At 40.7% G+C, this 18944-nt stretch overlaps 1 protein-coding gene across 1 annotated transcript in view; it reads right to left on the bottom strand.

Moving 5' to 3' along the window:
- Positions 1-520: 520 nt before the first annotated feature.
- LOC117511457 (scavenger receptor cysteine-rich type 1 protein M160) overlaps positions 521-18944 on the bottom strand; it is a 50750-nt gene continuing 32326 nt past the window's right edge. The window contains exons 13-19 of the mRNA XM_034171479.1: positions 11867-12133; positions 9753-9931; positions 9559-9667; positions 9173-9331; positions 8555-8647; positions 971-1114; positions 521-831 (exon numbers count right to left, since the gene is read on the bottom strand). Of these exons, the coding sequence (XP_034027370.1) occupies positions 668-831; positions 971-1114; positions 8555-8647; positions 9173-9331; positions 9559-9667; positions 9753-9931; positions 11867-12133 (1115 nt within the window). The 3' untranslated portion in view covers positions 521-667. The remainder of the gene's footprint in view (positions 832-970; positions 1115-8554; positions 8648-9172; positions 9332-9558; positions 9668-9752; positions 9932-11866; positions 12134-18944) is intronic.

Below are 18944 nucleotides of genomic sequence, written 5' to 3'. Positions count from 1 at the left end.
GCTGCAGCTAATTTCAATGTGATTCTGGGAGCGATGACAGATGGTTTCATCAGCCAACTTCTGAGATCAAATGTGTCATCGGCTATGAAATTTTTACTTTACAAAATGTAGCATCAAACGGGACAAAGCGCGGTGTTCAGCGAGACAAAGCTGGTTGCATTGGCACGATGAATTGTGCAGCAGTGCGGGGATCAAATTTGTGCAAGTGTCAAGGTGGCTTTGAGGATGATTTTCAACAAACACAACATTCCTTTTATCACACCCAGCAACACGATCAGACAAAAATAGTTTTGTTTGTCCACACACACCCACTAAAGCAATTTGGTCTATGTGGTTCGGTGCAGTGAGGAATGCAATGAGCTTGACATCGGAGGAACCAAATAGCCACTCAACAAACATCCCAAGTGACCAACGACCCTTAATGCCTTTCATATCACTGCATCATCATCAAAGTCTCTCACTACTGTAATTTAGAACAGATGAAGTTTTTTTTTTTTGTTTTTTGTTTTTCTGGAAGAAGAGCAAAATGCTTTCAAGGAACTATAGAAGTCCAGTTGATGTGACTCAAGCTAAATGAAAAGCATAACCTGGATGACTGGATTTTGCAGTCATTAAGACTATTTGTTAAATTTTAATCTGGCTTGGCTCACCTGTCTTGGCCGGCTTTTCAGTAATCACCACGTGCCGGTTCAGATCCTGGAGGTGCCTCTGTGCTTGAGGGAGGTGCAGCTTCACCGCTGTTGTGAACGTCGACTTTTGCCTCTGTTTCAGGACTTGATGCAACATCATCATAATTCTCTCGTGGGTCATCCACCTCGTAGGTAACCATCTCTGCACAGAAGAAAACCGGCTGTGAGATCCAAAGGTAGTTTTGATGGACAGGGGTTTTTGTTATGTGACACTTGATTGACAGCTCAGCTGGTTTTATTTTATTTATTTATTTTTAGTGTGCAGTATCTCAGCTCATCACCTTTGTCCATGAAATGTCCTGAGTCACTGGGGGAGGAAGAGGTCAAAGGCTGAGCTGCAGCTTCTTCTGCTTTATCAATATCATCGTAAGAGGAAATGCTCCTCCTGTCGTTCTCGATGATAATATGAGTCTCCGATCTAAATGCTGAATGACAAATAAATTCAGTTATGAAACAGACAAAAACTGCACACAAATTTAAATTTTTGTATAAGCTCTGCTATGATACTTATCTCCAGTGTGATTTCAGATTACATTAGATTAGATAGAACTATATTGATCCCTTGGGAAGACTCCTTCAGGGAAATTGAGGCTCCAGCAGCATTGTACAGCAGCACACAGGGTAAGATGCACAGAGTATCAAAAGCGAAAAGAAAAAAGAAAAAGTAAACTGATGTGCACCTTCACCATGAAACCATTCATATATATATATATATATATATATATATATATATATATATATATCTCAGCCACATGGGGTGTGCAGCCAGTACATTCTGAGTGCCGGTCCCAAGCCCGGATAAATGAGGAGGGTTGCATCAGGAAGGGCATCCAGCGTAAAACAAGCCAACCCAACTATGCAGACTCAGAATCGAATTCCCATACTGGATCAGTTGCGGCCCGGGTTAACAACGTCCGCCACCGGTGCTATTGCCCAACAGGGTGCCGGTGGAAATTGGGCTACTGCTGGGCGAAGATGACGAAGAAGAGGAGGAAAACGTTGCCATGAACAGTGGGAGAAGAAGAAAACTAGAAGGGTGGAAATGAGAGTGGGGACTTTGAATGTTGGTAGTATGACTGGTAAAGGGAGAGAGCTGGCTGATATGATGGAGAGGAGAAAGGTAGACATATTGTGTGTGCAAGAGACCAAGTGGAAGGGAAGTAAGAGCAGGAGCATCGGCGGTGGGTACAAGTTGTTATACCAAGGTGAGGACAGGAAGAGAAATGGTGTTGGGGTCATTTTAAAGGAAGAGTATGTTAAAAGTGTGTTGGAGGTTAAGCGAGTGTCTGACAGGGTGATGAGTGTGAAGTTGGAAATTGAAGGGGTGATGATGAATATCATCAGTGCATATGCCCCACAGGTAGGTTGTGAGATGAAGGAGAAAGAAGATTTCTGGAGTGTGTTAGATGAGGTGGTGGAGAGTGTGCCCAAGCATGAAAGAGTGGTGATAGGAGCAGACTTCAATGGGCATGTTGGTGAAGGGAACAGAGGTGATGAGGAAGTAATGGGTAGATATGGTATCAAGGATAGGAATGGGGAAGGACAGATGATAGCTGATTTTGCAAAAAGGATGGAAATGGCTGTGGTGAATACCTACTTTAAGAAAAGGGAGGAGCACAGGTTAACATATAAGAGTGGAGGAAGGTGCACACAGGTGGACTACATTCTTTATAGGAGATGCAAGCTAAAAGAAATCACAGACTGTAAGGTGGTAGCAGGAGAGTGTGTCACTAGACAGCATAGGATGGTTGTTTGTAGGATGACTTTAGAGGTAAAGAAGAAGAAGAGAGTGAGAGCTCAACAAAGGATCAGATGGTGGAAGCTGAAGGAGGAAGACTGTTGTGTGAAATTTAGCGAGCAGGTGAGAGAAGCACTAGTTGGAGGGGAAGCAGTTTTGGACAACTGGAAAAGTACTGCAGATGTGGTGAGGGAGACAGCTAGGGCAGTATTGGGTATGACATCTGGACAGTGGAAGGAAGACAAGGAGACTTGGTGGTGGAATGAAGAGGTCTAGGAAAGCATAAGGAGAAAGAGGTTGGCGAAAAAGTTTTGGGATAGTTGGAGAGATGACGAAAGTAGACAGGAGTACAAGGAGATGTGGCGTAAGGCGAGAAGAGAAGTGGCAAAAGCAAAGGAAAAGGCATATTGCGAGCTGTACAAGAAGTTGAATAGTAAGGAAGGAGAAAAGGACTTGTACCGATTGGCTAGACAAAGGGACAGAGCTGGAAAGGATGTGCAGCAGGTTAGGGTGGTAAAAGATGCACATGGTAATGTGCTGACAAGTGAGGAGAGCATGAGAAGGTGGAGGGAATATTTTGAGGAGCTGATGAATGAAGAAAATGAGAGAGAAAAAAGGCTGGATGATGTGGTGAGAGTAAATCAGGAAGTAAAAGAGATTAGCAAGGAAGAAGTGAGGGCTGCTATGAAGAGGATGAAGAGTGGAAAGGCAGTTGGTCCAGATGATATTCCAATGGAGGCATGGAAATGTCTAGGAGAGATGGCAGTAGAGTTTCTAACCAGATTGTTTAATAAAATCTTGGAAAGTGAGAGGATGCCTGAGGAGTGGAGACGAAGTGTGCTGGTTCCTATTTTCAAGAACAAGGATGATGTGCAGAGCTGCAGTAACTACGGAGGCATAAAGCTGATCAGCCACAGCCTGAAGTTATGGGAAAGAGTAGTAGAAGCTAGGCTTAGAAAACAGGTGAAGATCTGTGAGCAGCAATATGGTTTCATGCAGAGAAAGAGCACTACAGATGCAATGTTTGCTCTGAGAATACTGTTGGAAAAGTACAGAGAAGGACAGAAAGAGTTACATTGTGTGTTTGTGGACTTAGAAAAAGCTTATGATAGGGTGCCAAGAGAAGAGTTGTGGTATTGTATGAGGAAGTCTGGAGTGGCAGAGAAGTATGTTAGGGTAGTGCAGGACATGTACAAGAATAGTTTGACAGCGGTGAGATGCGCAGTCGGAATGACAGACTCATTCAAGGTGGAGGTGGGATTACACCAAGGATCAGCTCTGAGTCCTTTCTTGTTTGCAGTGGTGATGGACAGGTTGACAGATGAGATCAGACAGGAGTCCCCATGGACTATGATGTTTGCAGATGACATTGTGATCTGTAGTGAGAGTAGAGAGCAAGTTGAGTCTAGTCTGGAGAAGTGCAGATATGCTTTGGAGCGAAGGGGAATGAAAGTCAGTAGAAGCAAGACTGAGTACATGTGTGTGAATGAGAGGGAGCCCAGTGGAATAGTGCAGTTACAAGGAGTAGAAGTGGTGAAAGTAGATGAGTTTAAATATTTTGGGTCAACTGTTCAAAGTAATGGAGAGTGTGGTAGAGAGGTGAAGAAGAGAGTGCAGGCAGGATGGAGTGGGTGGAGAAAGGTGGCAGGAGTGATTTGTGACCGAAGAATATCAGCAAGAGTGAAGGGGAAAGTTTACAAAACAGTAGTGAGACCAGCTATGTTGTATGGTTTAGAGACAGTGGCACTAACAAAAAGACAGGAGGCAGAGCTGGAGGTGGCAGAGCTGAAGATGTTGAGATTCTCTTTGGGAGTGACAAGAATGGACAAGATTAGGAATGAACATATTAGAGGGACAGCTCAGGTGGGACGGTTTGGAGACAAAGTCAGAGAGGAGAGATTGAGATGGTTTGGACATGTGCAGAGGAGGGACCCAGGGTATATAGGGAGAAGGATGCTGAGGATGGAGCCACCAGGCAGGAGGAGAAGAGGGAGACCAAAGAGGAGGTTCATGGATGTGCTGAGAGAGGACATGCAGGTGGTTGGTGTGACAGAGGAAGATACAGAGGACAGGGTGAGATGGAAACGATTGATCTGCTGTGGCGACCCCTAACGGGAACAGCCGAAAGACAAAGAAGAAGAAGAATATATATATATATATATATATATATATATATATATATATATATATATATATATATATATATATGTATAGATAGATATATATATATATATATGTATAGATATATATATACGAGGTCTATCAATAAAGTATAGGTCCTTTTTGTTTTTTTCAAAAACTATATGGATTTCATTCATATGTTTTTACGTCAGACATGCTTAAACCCTCGTGCGCATGCGTGAGTTTTTCCACGCCTGTCGGTGACGTCATTCGCCTGTGAGCACTCCTTGTGGGAGGAGTCGTCCAGCCCCTCGTCGGCATTCCTTTGTCTGAGAAGTTGCTGAGAGACTGGCGCTTTGTTTGATCAAAATTTTTTCTAAACCTGTGAGGCACTTCGAAGTGGACACGGTTCAAAAAATTAAGCTGGTTTTCGGTGAAAATTTTAGCAGCTGATGAGAGATTTTGAGGTGATACTGTCGCTTTAAGGACTTCCCACGGTGCAAGACGTCGCGCAGCACTCTCAGGCGCCGTCGTCAGCCTGTTTCAAGCTGAAAACCTCCACATTTCAGGCTCTATTGATCCAGGACGTCGTGAGAGAACAGAGACGTTTCACAAGAAGTCGGTTTCAGCATTTTATCCGGATATTCCACTGTTAAAGGAGATTTTTTTAATGAAAGACGTGCGGACGGATTGCAGCGTTGGCTCGCAGCCGCTGCGACGCTCCGCTACAGGAAAAACACCTCTGTTGGAAGCCTTAAGGACAAGTTGGAACATGTCCAGCTGTTAAACAATTTCTCATATACTCACTCCACTGAAAGCCATCAAAAGCCGCCTGGATTTTACAAATGGTTATCAACACGGAGGTGTTTTTCCTGTGCCGCCGCACCGCGCCGGCTGCGTCCCGACGCGCGGACCCATCCGCACATCTTTCATTAAAAAAATCTCCTTTAACAGTGGAATATCCGGATAAAATGCTGAAACCGACTTCTTCTGAAACTTCTCTGTTCTCTCATGATGTCCTGGATCAATAGAGCCTGAAATGTGGAGGTTTTCAGCTTGAAACAGGCTGACGACGGCGCCTGGGACCGCTGCGTGATGTCCCGCGCCGTGGGAAGTCCTTAAAGCGACAGTATCACCTCAATCTCTCATCAGCCGTTAAAATTTTCACGGAAAACCAGCTTAATTTTTCGAACCGTGTCCACTTCGATGTGTCTCACAGGTTTAGAAAAAATTTTGATCAAACAAAGTGCCAGTCTCTCAGCAACTTCTCAGACAAAGGAATTCCGACGAGGGGCTGGACGACTCCTCCCACAAGGAGTGCTCACAGGCGAATGACGTCACCGACAGGCGTGGAAAAACTCACGCATGCGCACGAGGGTTCAAGCATGTCTGACGTAAAAACATATGAATGAAATCCATATAGTTTTTGAAAAAAATAAAAAGGACCTATACTTTATTGACAGCCCTCGTATATATATGGTTTTCCTGGTGGCATGGTATTGAACAGGACAATCTTCTTGTCACACCCCCCAGCAAACCTCCAGCCTACCACCTCCCCAAGTGCAAAACACAATTTGTTTGTATGATTTCATTAATTAGATTCTGCACTTGATTAGTTGTTGAACTAATGTATGCTAAATTGATATTACACTTGTGTTTTTAAGAACTAACATGGAGATGCAGTGTTTTTTTTTTTTATCACAGAATAGATTTATGTGTGCAGAGGCATGCTTGCATGCAGACATAGGAATGAATGGCATGTTGAATGTGAAACTGAATTAACTATTATCGCATTCACACTATTCAGTCAAACCATAATAATGAAATGGTAAATGGGCTGCATTTATATAGCACTTTTCCATCTGCATCAGACACTCAAAGCGGTTTACAAATAATGCATCACATTCACCCAGATGTGAGGGTGCTGCCATACAAGGTGCTCACTACACACCAGGAGCAATAGGGGATTAAAGACCTTGCCCAAGGGCCCTTAGTGATTTTCCAGTCATGCTGGGATTTGAACTGAGGATCTTCTGGTCTCAAACCCAATGCCTTAACCACTGGACCATCACCTCCTCCAATTATGTTATGCACACACAATAACATGCTAAACAATTTCTTTTCTATTTTTTTTCATCTGTGGCCCCTGCAGGGCTTCATAGATGTAGACATTTTCATGTGGGGTCCTGAAGATCCCCAGCTTTTTTCAACAATGGACACCTGCATTTCCACCTCATGAAAAGTCTTTAGGGTAGTTTGGTTTACTTTGGCTGACTGCTCCTATTTTACTCATGTACAAGTGTGAGCACATGCGTGAGTGTCTTTCTGCCTGTAATAACATATATGTAACACCTCCAAATATAAATCATGAGGTCATATAAAAAATATCACCTGTTGCTTTGCAGTAATGACGTGGCCTGATCTCATCAACACACACAAACCCATTACAGTTACAGTTTACTCCATACATGCTGCAATACAGCATGTGTTTCAATCAATCAATCAATCAATTTTTTTATATAGCGCCAAATCACAACAAACAGTTGCCCCAAGGCGCTTTATATTGTAAGGCAAGGCCATACAATAATTATGTAAAACCCCAACGGTCAAAACGACCCCCTGTGAGCAAGCACTTGGCTACAGTGGGAAGGAAAAACTCCCTTTTAACAGGAAGAAACCTCCAGCAGAACCAGGCTCAGGGAGGGGCAGTCTTCTGCTGGGACTGGTTGGGGCTGAGGGAGAGAACCAGGAAAAAGACATGCTGTGGAGGGGAGCAGAGATCGATCACTAATGATTAAATGCAGAATGGTGCATACAGAGCAAAAAGAGAAAGAAACAGTGCATCATGGGAACCCCCCAGCAGTCTACGTCTATAGCAGCATAACTAAGGGATGGTTCAGGGTCACCTGATCCAGCCCTAACTATAAGCTTTAGCAAAAAAGAAAGTTTTAAGCCTAATCTTAAAAGTAGAAAGGGTGTCTGTCTCCCTGATCTGAATTGGGAGCTGGTTCCACAGGAGAGGAGCCTGAAAGCTGAAGGCTCTGCCTCCCATTCTACTCTTACAACCCCTAGGAACTACAAGTAAGCCTGCAGTCTGAGAGCGAAGCGCTCTATTGGGGTGATATGGTACTACGAGGTCCCTAAGATAAGATGGGACCTGATTATTCAAAACCTTATAAGTTTGTTTGCCTGTGATCATAGCATAATGCTCATATCACTCAGTCGTATCACATCACCACATAGTATATGGGCAGCTTAATTGGATCTTCCAAGATAGTTGATATATGAGTATGTTTAATAAATACACCAAGCTGGCTGTTTTCTTTTCTTTCTTTCTTTCGTTCTTTCTTTATTTTTTTAATTGTGGGTTTTTTCACAGTTTTGACAACAGCGGGGTATCAAAAATCTAAGCAAGTAAGTTGCTGGTGTTAGTGTGTTTCTGTTTTTAACATATAATAGAGTTTTTGGTTACCCTGTTGATTATTGTGGATTACATTATAGTTTTTCTTCAGAAAAGATTTCTGTCAAACAAAAGAATCATCAAAGTTAACTAGAATATTTTTTATGACTATGTACATAAACAGTTTTCTGTGTTAGTCATTGGCCCGCCCAATAACATTCATTAGCTGGTTAGCCCGTGGCGGTGTTCCAATAATGTGCCAATGAAAATAACTTTGTACTGAGTGAAAAGATGACCTCCAAAAAATCTAAAAATGGAAACTAGATTAAATCATTTCAAACATCTACTTTAAATCATTTACAGCAGTCTGTTTACTCAAATTCTTTAAATACTTGAACTTGAACTTTACACACCAATTACTTCTTACAGAAGCATATTATATATATATATATATATATATATATATATATATATATATATATATATATATATATATATATATATGCACCAATGACACTAGATCAAAATACTTACTTGACAATAAATTTGATTCTGAACATGTCTGATGAAATAAATTTGAAGAAAGGGGTTGATTTGGACACTTACTTCCAAAGTCATCTGTGGGTTCAGTGGCTTTGCTCTGGTCATCTTTGCTGTCACTGTTTTCAGCCTCCACTTGTTTCCTCAAGGACAATTTCACTACGCCGGAACAGAATATGACTGTTTTGATTAATCACAAACAGAAAACTGCACAATATATCCAGCAAAGCCATGAGAACTGAATTGCTCTCACAGACATAAATTTCGCTTGTGCTCATATAGTAAAGTCAGCATCCTGTTAAATTTGTGCTGTCTGCTTTTCATCAGCTTCCACCAAAAAAAAAAAAAAAAAAAAACCAACAACAACAAAAAAAACAACATTTTAGTGAAAGCAAGTCATAGGAGTTTAGCTAATATGGAGGCTGGAAAACTGTAATGAGGACCCTCATTTGAAATGTTCATTCCCAGCAACAATAAAAAATAAGCAAATAAATAAATAAAGACTGTAAATAAATGTCAACATGCAGGAAGCCTGTCCTCTTGTGGATAAAAGGCCAAAGTACATCTTCCTTATGACTGGTAAAATCTGACTGCATTCTATTTTCTTGTTGCATGTTTAATAAGGAAATCCGGATCAAACCATAGTTACACTTTGAAACTAGAGTAATGACTGAATATACTCACTGATGATAACCTTTTCATTCTTGCCTTTCTTCAAGATCCAGACTCGCATAAACACAAACAGCAATATCAGCACAAGAATAAAAGACACGACTCCCAAAACAATCCATAGTATTGTGTTTTGCGAGGTTTCCACCACGTCCGGTCTTTTTATCTCATACCCTGAAATCACACACAGTCACATTGCTGTCTCAGCTACTCCAAGTTGGATTTTTGCATGATTAAGATCTTTTTGGTGGTACATTTACCTAAAATATAAAGGTTTATTTCAGCCAAATGTATGTGAATAATCACATTTCTATAATAAAATCACAAAAATCAATGTCTGTGTAAGATCAGTCACTTTTTTTTTCTTTCTTTCTTTTTGTGGGTGAGTGGATGAATCATACCTTCACAGTAGATCTCAGCCGGTTTGCTCATTCCACAAGGCTTGTATCGGACACATGGGTTAATGTCTTCGTAGTTTGATTTACAATCCAGTTGTGTTTCCAAGTTGAGCTTGAATCAAACAAACAATTGAATAAAAATGTCTCCAGCTGCCATGAGGTTGCAAACATCGAAAAAGTGGAACTTAGGTATTTACCAACTCTTTCTCTGTGTTGTTGACAGAACCTATGTCCTTGATACATCCAAGCTTCTTACACAGAATGTCCTTAAATGTCTTTGAGAATGATGTCAGTGGACAAACAAACTCCCAATAACCTCGATACTTGACTTGAATCTGACCTCCACATTTTTCTGTGGTGTTGAATTGGACGTCGCCTGCAAAACCATTTCAATATGTATTCAAGATTAATGAGGGGAATATAATGTTGATTTTATTATAAACTGCAAAGATCATAAGACCCCAATAGTAAGGAAATACTTTACAATAAAAGACCTGCTATGTATGTTTCTGTGTAAAAATAAAAATTGGATACCCAATCTGGGGATGAAAATGTGTAAACTGTGGTAATGGCAGAGCTGTATAATATAGTCACCAATTGGGAAGGTTTTGAACATATTCCAAAAATTGTGAAGTTGGGACCCATTATGTCACACAAAAGTATATCCAAAGCTTGCCAAATGAAAAAACAGGGAATTTAGGTTTAAAAGTGGTTATTTCTTACTACCTTTTAGAAAATATAAGAGAAACATGCTAAATTTCAACTTGGATCATTTTGTTCAAGCAACCAACCAACTTATGTCACTCTGACATCACACTGCCTTTGGATATCTTGGGGTGGGAGGTCTAATGGGAGGCGGGGCAAGCGCTGCTACTGAACGGAGTACAGCCACATTACACGACAATACAATGGTATGAATAAACATTCCACTCCAGGTCATATCAAAGTAGTAGCAGCCACCTTACGTTATCTGGCCGCCTTTGCTAAGCTGTTAGAAAGTATCATGGACCATGCAAAGTAATGGTAACCTTTGGCGAACATGCTATTAAGTGATAATAATACACAGTAGCATGCAAACACATTAGCCATGATAGAAAGAGCATATAAAGCAAAGATTCTGCAAAAATAATAATAAAAAATGCTGAATATTAAATAATTTATAATGAAGAATGCTAAATAATAATGATTGAATTAAATAAATATCTTGTGACTGTCCGTTACTTTCATTCATTCATTCATTCATTCATTCATTCATTCATTCATTTTCAGCCACTGTGGGTCTGGTTAGCAGTGGCAACAGAGCAAGCAGCTTATCCCACACTTCCCTATCCTTGTCCAAGTTCTGTAACTCTTCCTGTGGAATCCAAAGGCATTTCCAAGCCAGCTGGGAAATATAATCTCACCAGCATGTCCTGGGTTTTCCCTGGGGCCTCCTCCCAGTTGGACATGCCTGGAAGACCTCCACAGAGAGACGAGCACGGGGTATCCTCACCAGGTGCCCAAACCATCTCAGCTGGCTCCTTTTGATGACAAGAAGCAGCGGCTCTACTCAGAGTCCCTCACAGATAGTTGAGCTTATCACCCTGTCCAGGAGTGTAAGCCCAGATACCCGACAGAGGAATCAAATTTCTGCCACTTGTATCTGCGATCTTATTCTTTCAGTCATTAGCCAAATTTCATGACCAAAGCTGAGGATAGGAGCGTAAAACAACTGGAAAATGGAGAGCCTCACCTTCCGGCTCAGCAACTTCTTCACCATGACGATCTGGTACAGTATCCATAAAACATCAGACGCAACCTCAATCCGTCTGTCGATCTCACACTCCAACATATGCCCACTCATGAACAAGACCCCAATATGAATTTTCCATTACTTTTAAACTGATTTATGTTTGGTTGAAATATTCTGTTGTTTTTACAAGAACATCATGGTAATCAGTTCATTATTTATTTTTATGGTGGTTGTTGTCTTTGCAGAATCAAGGCTTGAGCTCTAAACCTACAAGTCTGGCTTTTATTCATCTGTCCAATTCCTGTACATATGGACCTGTGTACAAAAATGCCACTATTTCCAAATTGGTTAATGCAATACTTTAAGTGTTTTAAAGTCGATACTACACTCACTAACATCTTGATTGATTGCTTAATTTCAGCTCTAGTGTGTTGGTATACAGATCAAGATTAAAAAGGAAGTAGCACTGTCCAAATACATATGGACTTCTGTGTATACACTGTGTATATGATGATGCTCATATCTCCACATTTCATTTAATTTTATTCATATTTATAGTTCACTGAGGTTTCCACTCACCTGTGCAGTAAACATGTACGAGCCCTCGATTACACCTTCCATTGAATGTTTTACATTGGCCGAGTTTGAAGTCACTCTCATCACAGCTGATGTGCGCATGTTCTCGTCCAGTTGGTGAATCAAAATGGTATCCTGCAGCAATGCTGCAGCTCTGTTCTTGACACACCAAGTGTTGGTATTCTTCTTTCCAGTGATCGCCACACACTTCAACACCTCTGATATTCAGTGCACCGTAACAGGTGTGAGAAAGTTTCACAAGTGGCTCATCTAGGAAAAAGTAAATGAAACTAATAAATGTTAATGGTGTTATTGCTGTTCTGTCTTATGATACTATTTTGTTGAAGACCGTAAATATAACACATGTTAAAATAGCTTCGGCTGTATGAGCATTGTGTTCTTTGCAGTTATTAATTAATTATTAAGATCCGATTGTCTTATGTACAATTTGTACATGCTCAGTAAAGCCCCTCTGTCAGTCAAACAATATTTGCATTTTAAGAGCAGAAGCTGTACAAATTAAGGAATAGTATTTGTAGATCACCCTCTGTGCATTTGTAGGTATTAATGAGACAAATGTAATTCCATCCACCCTTTTCAGGTTTCAAATCCTGCAAAACCTCGGAGAGTTCGCTGTGCTGTGAGATCTCAGTAACATTGAGAACTGCATTGAGACACTCTGATCACGCTGCACTTTAACCGCTGCACATGGACAACACCATTAACATCGCAACATAAAACTATTTTTATATTGTGCCTAAAACTCTCGTGAATATATTCTCTGGGTTTATAGATGTTGTTATTGTGTTTATTTTATGTAAACATGTGAGCATCACAGGCTGTCTCTCCATTATTTTCAATGGGAGCTGCTGTGAGCTACAGTCGCTTCCTGATCATGTCGTTCTGGGGGAAAGTAAAGTTTGCTCAATGTCTTGATTATTGTTCTTTACAACACTGTTTGTCCTCTTTGTTCCAGACTAATATATATATATAATATGTCTGAAATTCGGTTTGCGTTTATTAAATTCCATGCAAATTAAGCGTAGCAGACATGGATTATTCGTTCTAATTGTTTTAGCAAGTTTTCAGGGTATCATGCATGCAGCCTCTTATTAATGCGATGAAAAGCATAAATACATACATAATACATTTTTGTAGTATAATATTCATTTACAATTGTCATCATGTGGATTCTCTATGTTGTTTTGACTGCAGCGACTCTCTGGCGTGCAAGGAATAATGGGATAAGTGAAAACCCTGGATAGGAAGTTAGCTGTGAGTTAGAGGAAGTTAGCATGCACACTAATGTCTGCAGAATACCTTGTAAATTACTCCAGAGGTGTTATCAAGTTACATAAACAGCATTTTCAGTTTTAGAAGTGTTTATTGCTCGTTAGGTTTTGCATAATATATGGCAAAGAGGATGTATTTACCCACAAACAATACAGAGTTTTGCAGCTAGCTACCAGCCTGTGATGTCACCATGCTAAATAGCTCAAAATGTGTTATTAGGTTCCTAAAACAACATTTATTTGTAGCTAGCTTTTACATAATATATAAAAAACATGTATATAAATACACAAAAGCAATTTTGGAGAGAGCAGCCACTGACATCATAGTGTAGCTCTACTCTGATTGGCTGTCATGCCTGCCATTCAAAAACAAAACTGAACAGATTGAAACTGAATGTGACTTTTTAACTACTTAAAATACATCAAAGTTAGCCATCTTTCAACTTGTCCAAGTTCTGTGTCCCAAGAATGTTTTTTTCTGAATTTGAAAACTCTGGCAGTAATAGGACTGGACTCATGCTGAGCACAGACAGACGGATGGACGGATGCAAAGACTTGCAACACCCAACGGTCATATTTGATGGCCTCGGGTAAAAACCAACATCAGCGGAGTCTGTTTAACATGGGTAGACAACTTGCCAAAAAGACATTTATCACCTTTTAATTTATAATTAAGGGAACAATATTTTGAGTTTGAATTTATGTTTGAAGAGGTACAGGAGAAGAGGATCACATGCATTGTGATAGAACATATTTTGACCATGTGTTGACCATCATGTCTATGGACATGATCCAGCAAACAGAAGCCTCAGTGTTGAGGATGCCAGGACCAGGAGAAGACCAAGGAGACACCCACATTTCACATGGCTGTGACATATTGATGACTACTTGAGAGAGGTAGGACTGTACCTTTTGTCTGCCTGGGTGTTTAGCATTTAGGACCCAAGTTAGTTCCACAGTGTGGCAGATATAGTGACACCCAGCACCACCAACACATGCTCCCAGACCTGACCTGACCTTTATATTAGAAGACGTTAGAGAGGGGGGGCGCTGTTTGACACCATGGAGTGAAGACGTGCCTCATGAGGCTCTGCAATAGCAGGAACAAAACATTAACTTTAAAGCACACGTTTACTTTTAAACCAGCCTCCAACATGTTTTTTTAGTGGTACGCGTTAATTTTTGGGCCGCTTGATTCATTTGCGGGCGACAAACTTCTTTGGAGACTTCTGGAACAGGCCACGGCCGCCACCTCGAGCCTTGCTAGCTAGCATCAGTAGCAGCTGTAGCCACAACCACGTTCAACCCCGGGCCAGGAACGGTATTCGTCCTACACCTTTGGGCTGCTTCGCTGACACCCGCACTGTGGCACCGGGACTAATTATTGTCGCGGACACGGGTGAGCATAAAGTGACTTTTCCAAACTTCTGAAGTGTTAAGGCTAACCATTAGCCCAGTTCAGCTGGCTACAACAGTGACGTCACCGTGTGCACCAGCTTTCTCCTGGTCGGATTTGTTTTGTTATGGACTACTTTACTCGCTAAAAGCTCCTTTTCGTGCAAAATGGATAAGAGGGAAACAAAGGGTCGATCTAAACGTGTTACTACCGAGCCGGGTGTAGGAGCTGGTGTTCCATGTCAGAATGAGGCTCTGGTGGAGAGGGACGAACAGCGCTCGGACGCACCGCTCAGTGTGGCAACATTTACCAAGGCGCTAGAGGGCTTGAAGCAGGATATTTGTATGACGTTTGACTCCAAGATTAATTCCCTTACCCTCACACTAAGGTCGGAAATATCATCTGTGAAAACTGAGCTTAAGGCCAATGTAAATGCCATCCAGGCCCTTGTTGATGCTCAGGGGACCACCATCAAGGAGCTGGAAATTTCTGCCACCTCTTGCAGTGATGATCTGACCTCTCTTCAGGCCTCTGTGTCCGGTTTGGCAGAGAAGGTCAAATATCTACAGGTTAAATGTGAGGATCTTGAGGGAAGATCGAGATGCAACAACCTTCGCCTTATTGGGCTGGCTGAGGGGGTCGAGCTGCCCAATTACAGAGAGTTTGTCTCACAACTTATGCAGGACCTCTTGAGATTGGAGGATGTGCCACTGTTGGATTGAGCTCACAGATCTAACAGGGAAAAGCCTAAAGCAGGGGCTCCACCACGACCAATTATCATCAGAGTGCACTATTTTCATGTAAGGGAGCAAATACTGTGTCGTGCGGGAGCTGCTGCACCTCTTCTCTATCAAGGCAAGAAGATCTCCATCTTTCCTGACTTCACGTCATCAGTAGCCAAAAAATGCTCACAGTTTGCTAATGCTAAACATCTCCTACACTCACTCATGTCCTGGCGTTAAGTTTGGCTTATTCTACCCTGCGGAGCTAAGGATCACACTACCGGATGGAGGGGTACGCAGGTTTTCTGACCCCAAGGCTGCTACAGATTTCATTAGTAAGACACTGGGGACCACGACTTCTTCAGATTTGTAGCTTTAACTTGATTGGAGGGTGATGGGACTCTTGTTCATTATTTTTTAACCCATATTGGTGAAAATTTATTTTATTGAAAATCCTGTGTTAAGTTCCATATCAATGTAGGGTGTGCTTTAGCTACTACATTTTGTTTTACCCCCAAAAAATGTTTTATTATTTTTATCTTTATTTTAAATTTTATATTATTATTATTCTTTTCTAGTGCTACCTAGCTGTTTTTAATGCTATATATACTTGGGAAAAAATAAAAATTTTGGAGTTTAGTTCAGTTATTAGTTTTTATTAGGAGGAAGAGGAGACAAATTTGCATATTTATTGTTTTTTGTTGTTGTTGTTTATTTCCCATTTTTTATTTATCTATTTATCTATCTTTAAAATAATTTTATTTTGTTATTGTTAATTATTATTACTATTTTCTAATTTTATTTTACTTTTTTTTTCCCTCTCCCTGTCTGTCTTCAGATTCCCTTTTCTGCCTTGTTTCATTTGTTTTTGGTTATTATTATTCTTTGGTAAAGTTCCATATGCTTAACTGTGGAAAAAAAATGTATATATATTTTGTTCCTGCTGGACGGAAGCCTGAGTTCTGCTGGGTCACTGGATGAGTGGACGGAGGTACCTAGTGGATAGCAAAAGGGGGTGTGCACGCATCTTGTTTGGGAAGATGCTTCAGCCGTTAGGGGTATGTTTGATTGTTCTTCTTTTGTTCGTTGCACTGTTTTGGCACAGGTTTTTTGGTCTTCACGTGCTTGCAATGGGTCATTTCTCTTTTTTTTTTAAATTTACTTTATTTTATTTATTTATTTATTTATTTATTTCTTTTTGGTGTTTGTTAAATAATGTCACAATCCAATAAGGGTAATGTACTGAAGGGTCAAATTCTCAAGTTTTGTAGCTGGAATTGTAAAGGATTAAATCAACCTATTAAAAGGAGTAAAGTGCTCCATCATTTACAGTATTTAGGCGCTCAAATAGCTTTCTTACAGGAAACTCACTTGAAAATTTCAGATCATTCTAGACTTCAGAAGGGCTGGGTGGGTCAGTTGTATCATTCAACTTTTCAAAGTAAGGCTCGGGGCGATGCCATTCTGATTCACAAATATGTGCCATTTGTTTGTTCTAATGTCATTGCTGATCCTAATGGTAGATACATTATTGTTAGTGGAAGTATCTTTGATACAAAATTAATTTTGGCTAATGTGTATGCTCCCAATTGGGACGATTGTAATTTTTTTAGTTCCTTTTTCACAAAAATTCCAGATTTATCCTCGCATTTTTTGGTTTTGGGTGGTGATCTCAACTGTTGGTTGAGTTAGCTGGATCGATCATCAAATAATTCTATCAGACAATCACGCTCTTCCAAAGTTGTAAATAATTTTCTCAAGGAATTCTCAGTTGTTGATGCCTGGCATTCTCTTAATCCTACTCTGACAGAATACACTTTTTTCTCCCCAGTTCATCATACATACACACGTATTGATTACTTTCTCCTGGACAGTCGGCTCATACCTCATATCCGTGCCTGTGCTCATAATGCTATTGTCATTTCAGATCATGCCCCAGTGACATTGGACTTGGTAGTGGGCGGTGGCACTTTCTCTTTTGTCCCGTGGCGCATGAATACGCGCCTGTTGTCTGATGATAAGTTTGCTGACTTTGTGGTGTCAAAAATTGATCTATTTGTTGCCACAAATGATACACCCGGTGTATCGCCTTCCCTTCTGTGGGAGGCATTTAAGGCTTTTATAAGGGGACATATTATTTCCTACAGTAGTTTTGATGTGAAGCAAAGAAAGGCAAAGTTATTAGAACTTACAACTCAAATTCATCAGTTGGATGAATTGTATGCCACCTCTCCTTTACCCGAAGTATATAATGATAGATTGTCTTTGCAGGCAGAATTTGATCGCTTATTGTCAGTCCAGGCTGAGGAGATGTTGTTGAAGGCACAACACGCCCAATACGAGCAAGGTGACAAGGCCAGTAAACTCCTCTCTCATCAGCTCCGTAGCGTGTCGACAGCACATCTTATTCCACAGATCCAAACCCCTGGTGGTGTTTCATCTGACCCTCAAATAATTAACGATCAGTTTCGGAACTTCTATTCATCACTTTATATCTCTGAATGTCCTTTTAGTATTCTGTCTTTGGACTCATTCTTTGACAACCTTGTCTGTCCTGTATTGGATAGAGCACAGAGTCTTAAGTTGGAGGAGACTATTGGTGTCGGGGAGGTTCTTCGGGCTATTAATAGTATGCAGGGTTCTAAATGTCCTGGGCAGGATGGATTTCCTGTTGAATTTTATAGAAAGTTTATTCTTAAATTGGCCCCTCTCCTTTTGAAGATGTTTAATCACTCATTTGAATCTGGATCTCTTCCTGCTTCTTTATTACAGGCATCCATATCACTAATCCTGAAGAAGGATAAGGACCCGCTGTCCTGTGGCTCCTATCGCCCGATTTCACTTCTAAACGTAGACTATAAAATTCTTGCAAAAATTTTGGCCCTTCGTCTGGAAACCATATTACCATCAGTAATCAGTCCTGACCAGACTGGATTTATGAAAGGTAGATATGCCTTTTCTAACCTTAGACGCTTGTTTAATATACTTTACAACCCTACAGACTCTGCTGAAGCCGAATTTGCACTTAGTTTGCTGAGAAGGCGTTTGACAGGGTCGAGTGGGGTTACCTCTTCTATGTGCTTGAACGATTCGGATTTGGTCATAAGTTTGTCTCATGGATAAAGCTTTTATACACTACCCCACTTGCCTGTGTCAAAACAAATTCTATTTACTCAAAATTTTTCCTCTTTTTAGAGGCACTAGACAGGGCTGCCCTATGTCTCCATTACTTTTTGCGATCGCCATAGAACCATTGGCCATCTCACTTAGATCTAATGCACATATCATTGGAGTCACGAGACTTGGCCTTAAACAAAAGGTTTCCCTGTACGCTGACGATTTGCTTCTCTACATTTCAAAACCAGCTTCCTCAATTCCCATTGTTCTCTCAATTCTTGACCAGTTTAGCCGTATTTCTGGCTATAAATTAAACCTAGGCAAAAGTGAAATTTTTCCCTTGAATTCTGTGACTCGAAGTTATCCATTGGCTTCCCTTCCGTTTCGGGTTGCACTTGAAGGTTTTACATATTTAGGGGTGAAAGTTAAAAGGAAATTTTGTGACCTGTTCAAGTTTAATTTTGAGCCTCTTGTGGATAGGGTTAGGCAGGATTTAGACAGATGGTCCTTACTTCATCTATCTGTTGCTGGAAGAATTAATACAGTTAAAATGA

Source organism: Thalassophryne amazonica, chromosome 6 (assembly GCF_902500255.1).
Source record: "Thalassophryne amazonica chromosome 6, fThaAma1.1, whole genome shotgun sequence".
Taxonomy (NCBI): domain Eukaryota; kingdom Metazoa; phylum Chordata; class Actinopteri; order Batrachoidiformes; family Batrachoididae; genus Thalassophryne; species Thalassophryne amazonica.
The sequence above is the reverse complement of the archived record's forward strand: the minus strand, read 5'-3'. Positions and strand labels throughout refer to the sequence as shown.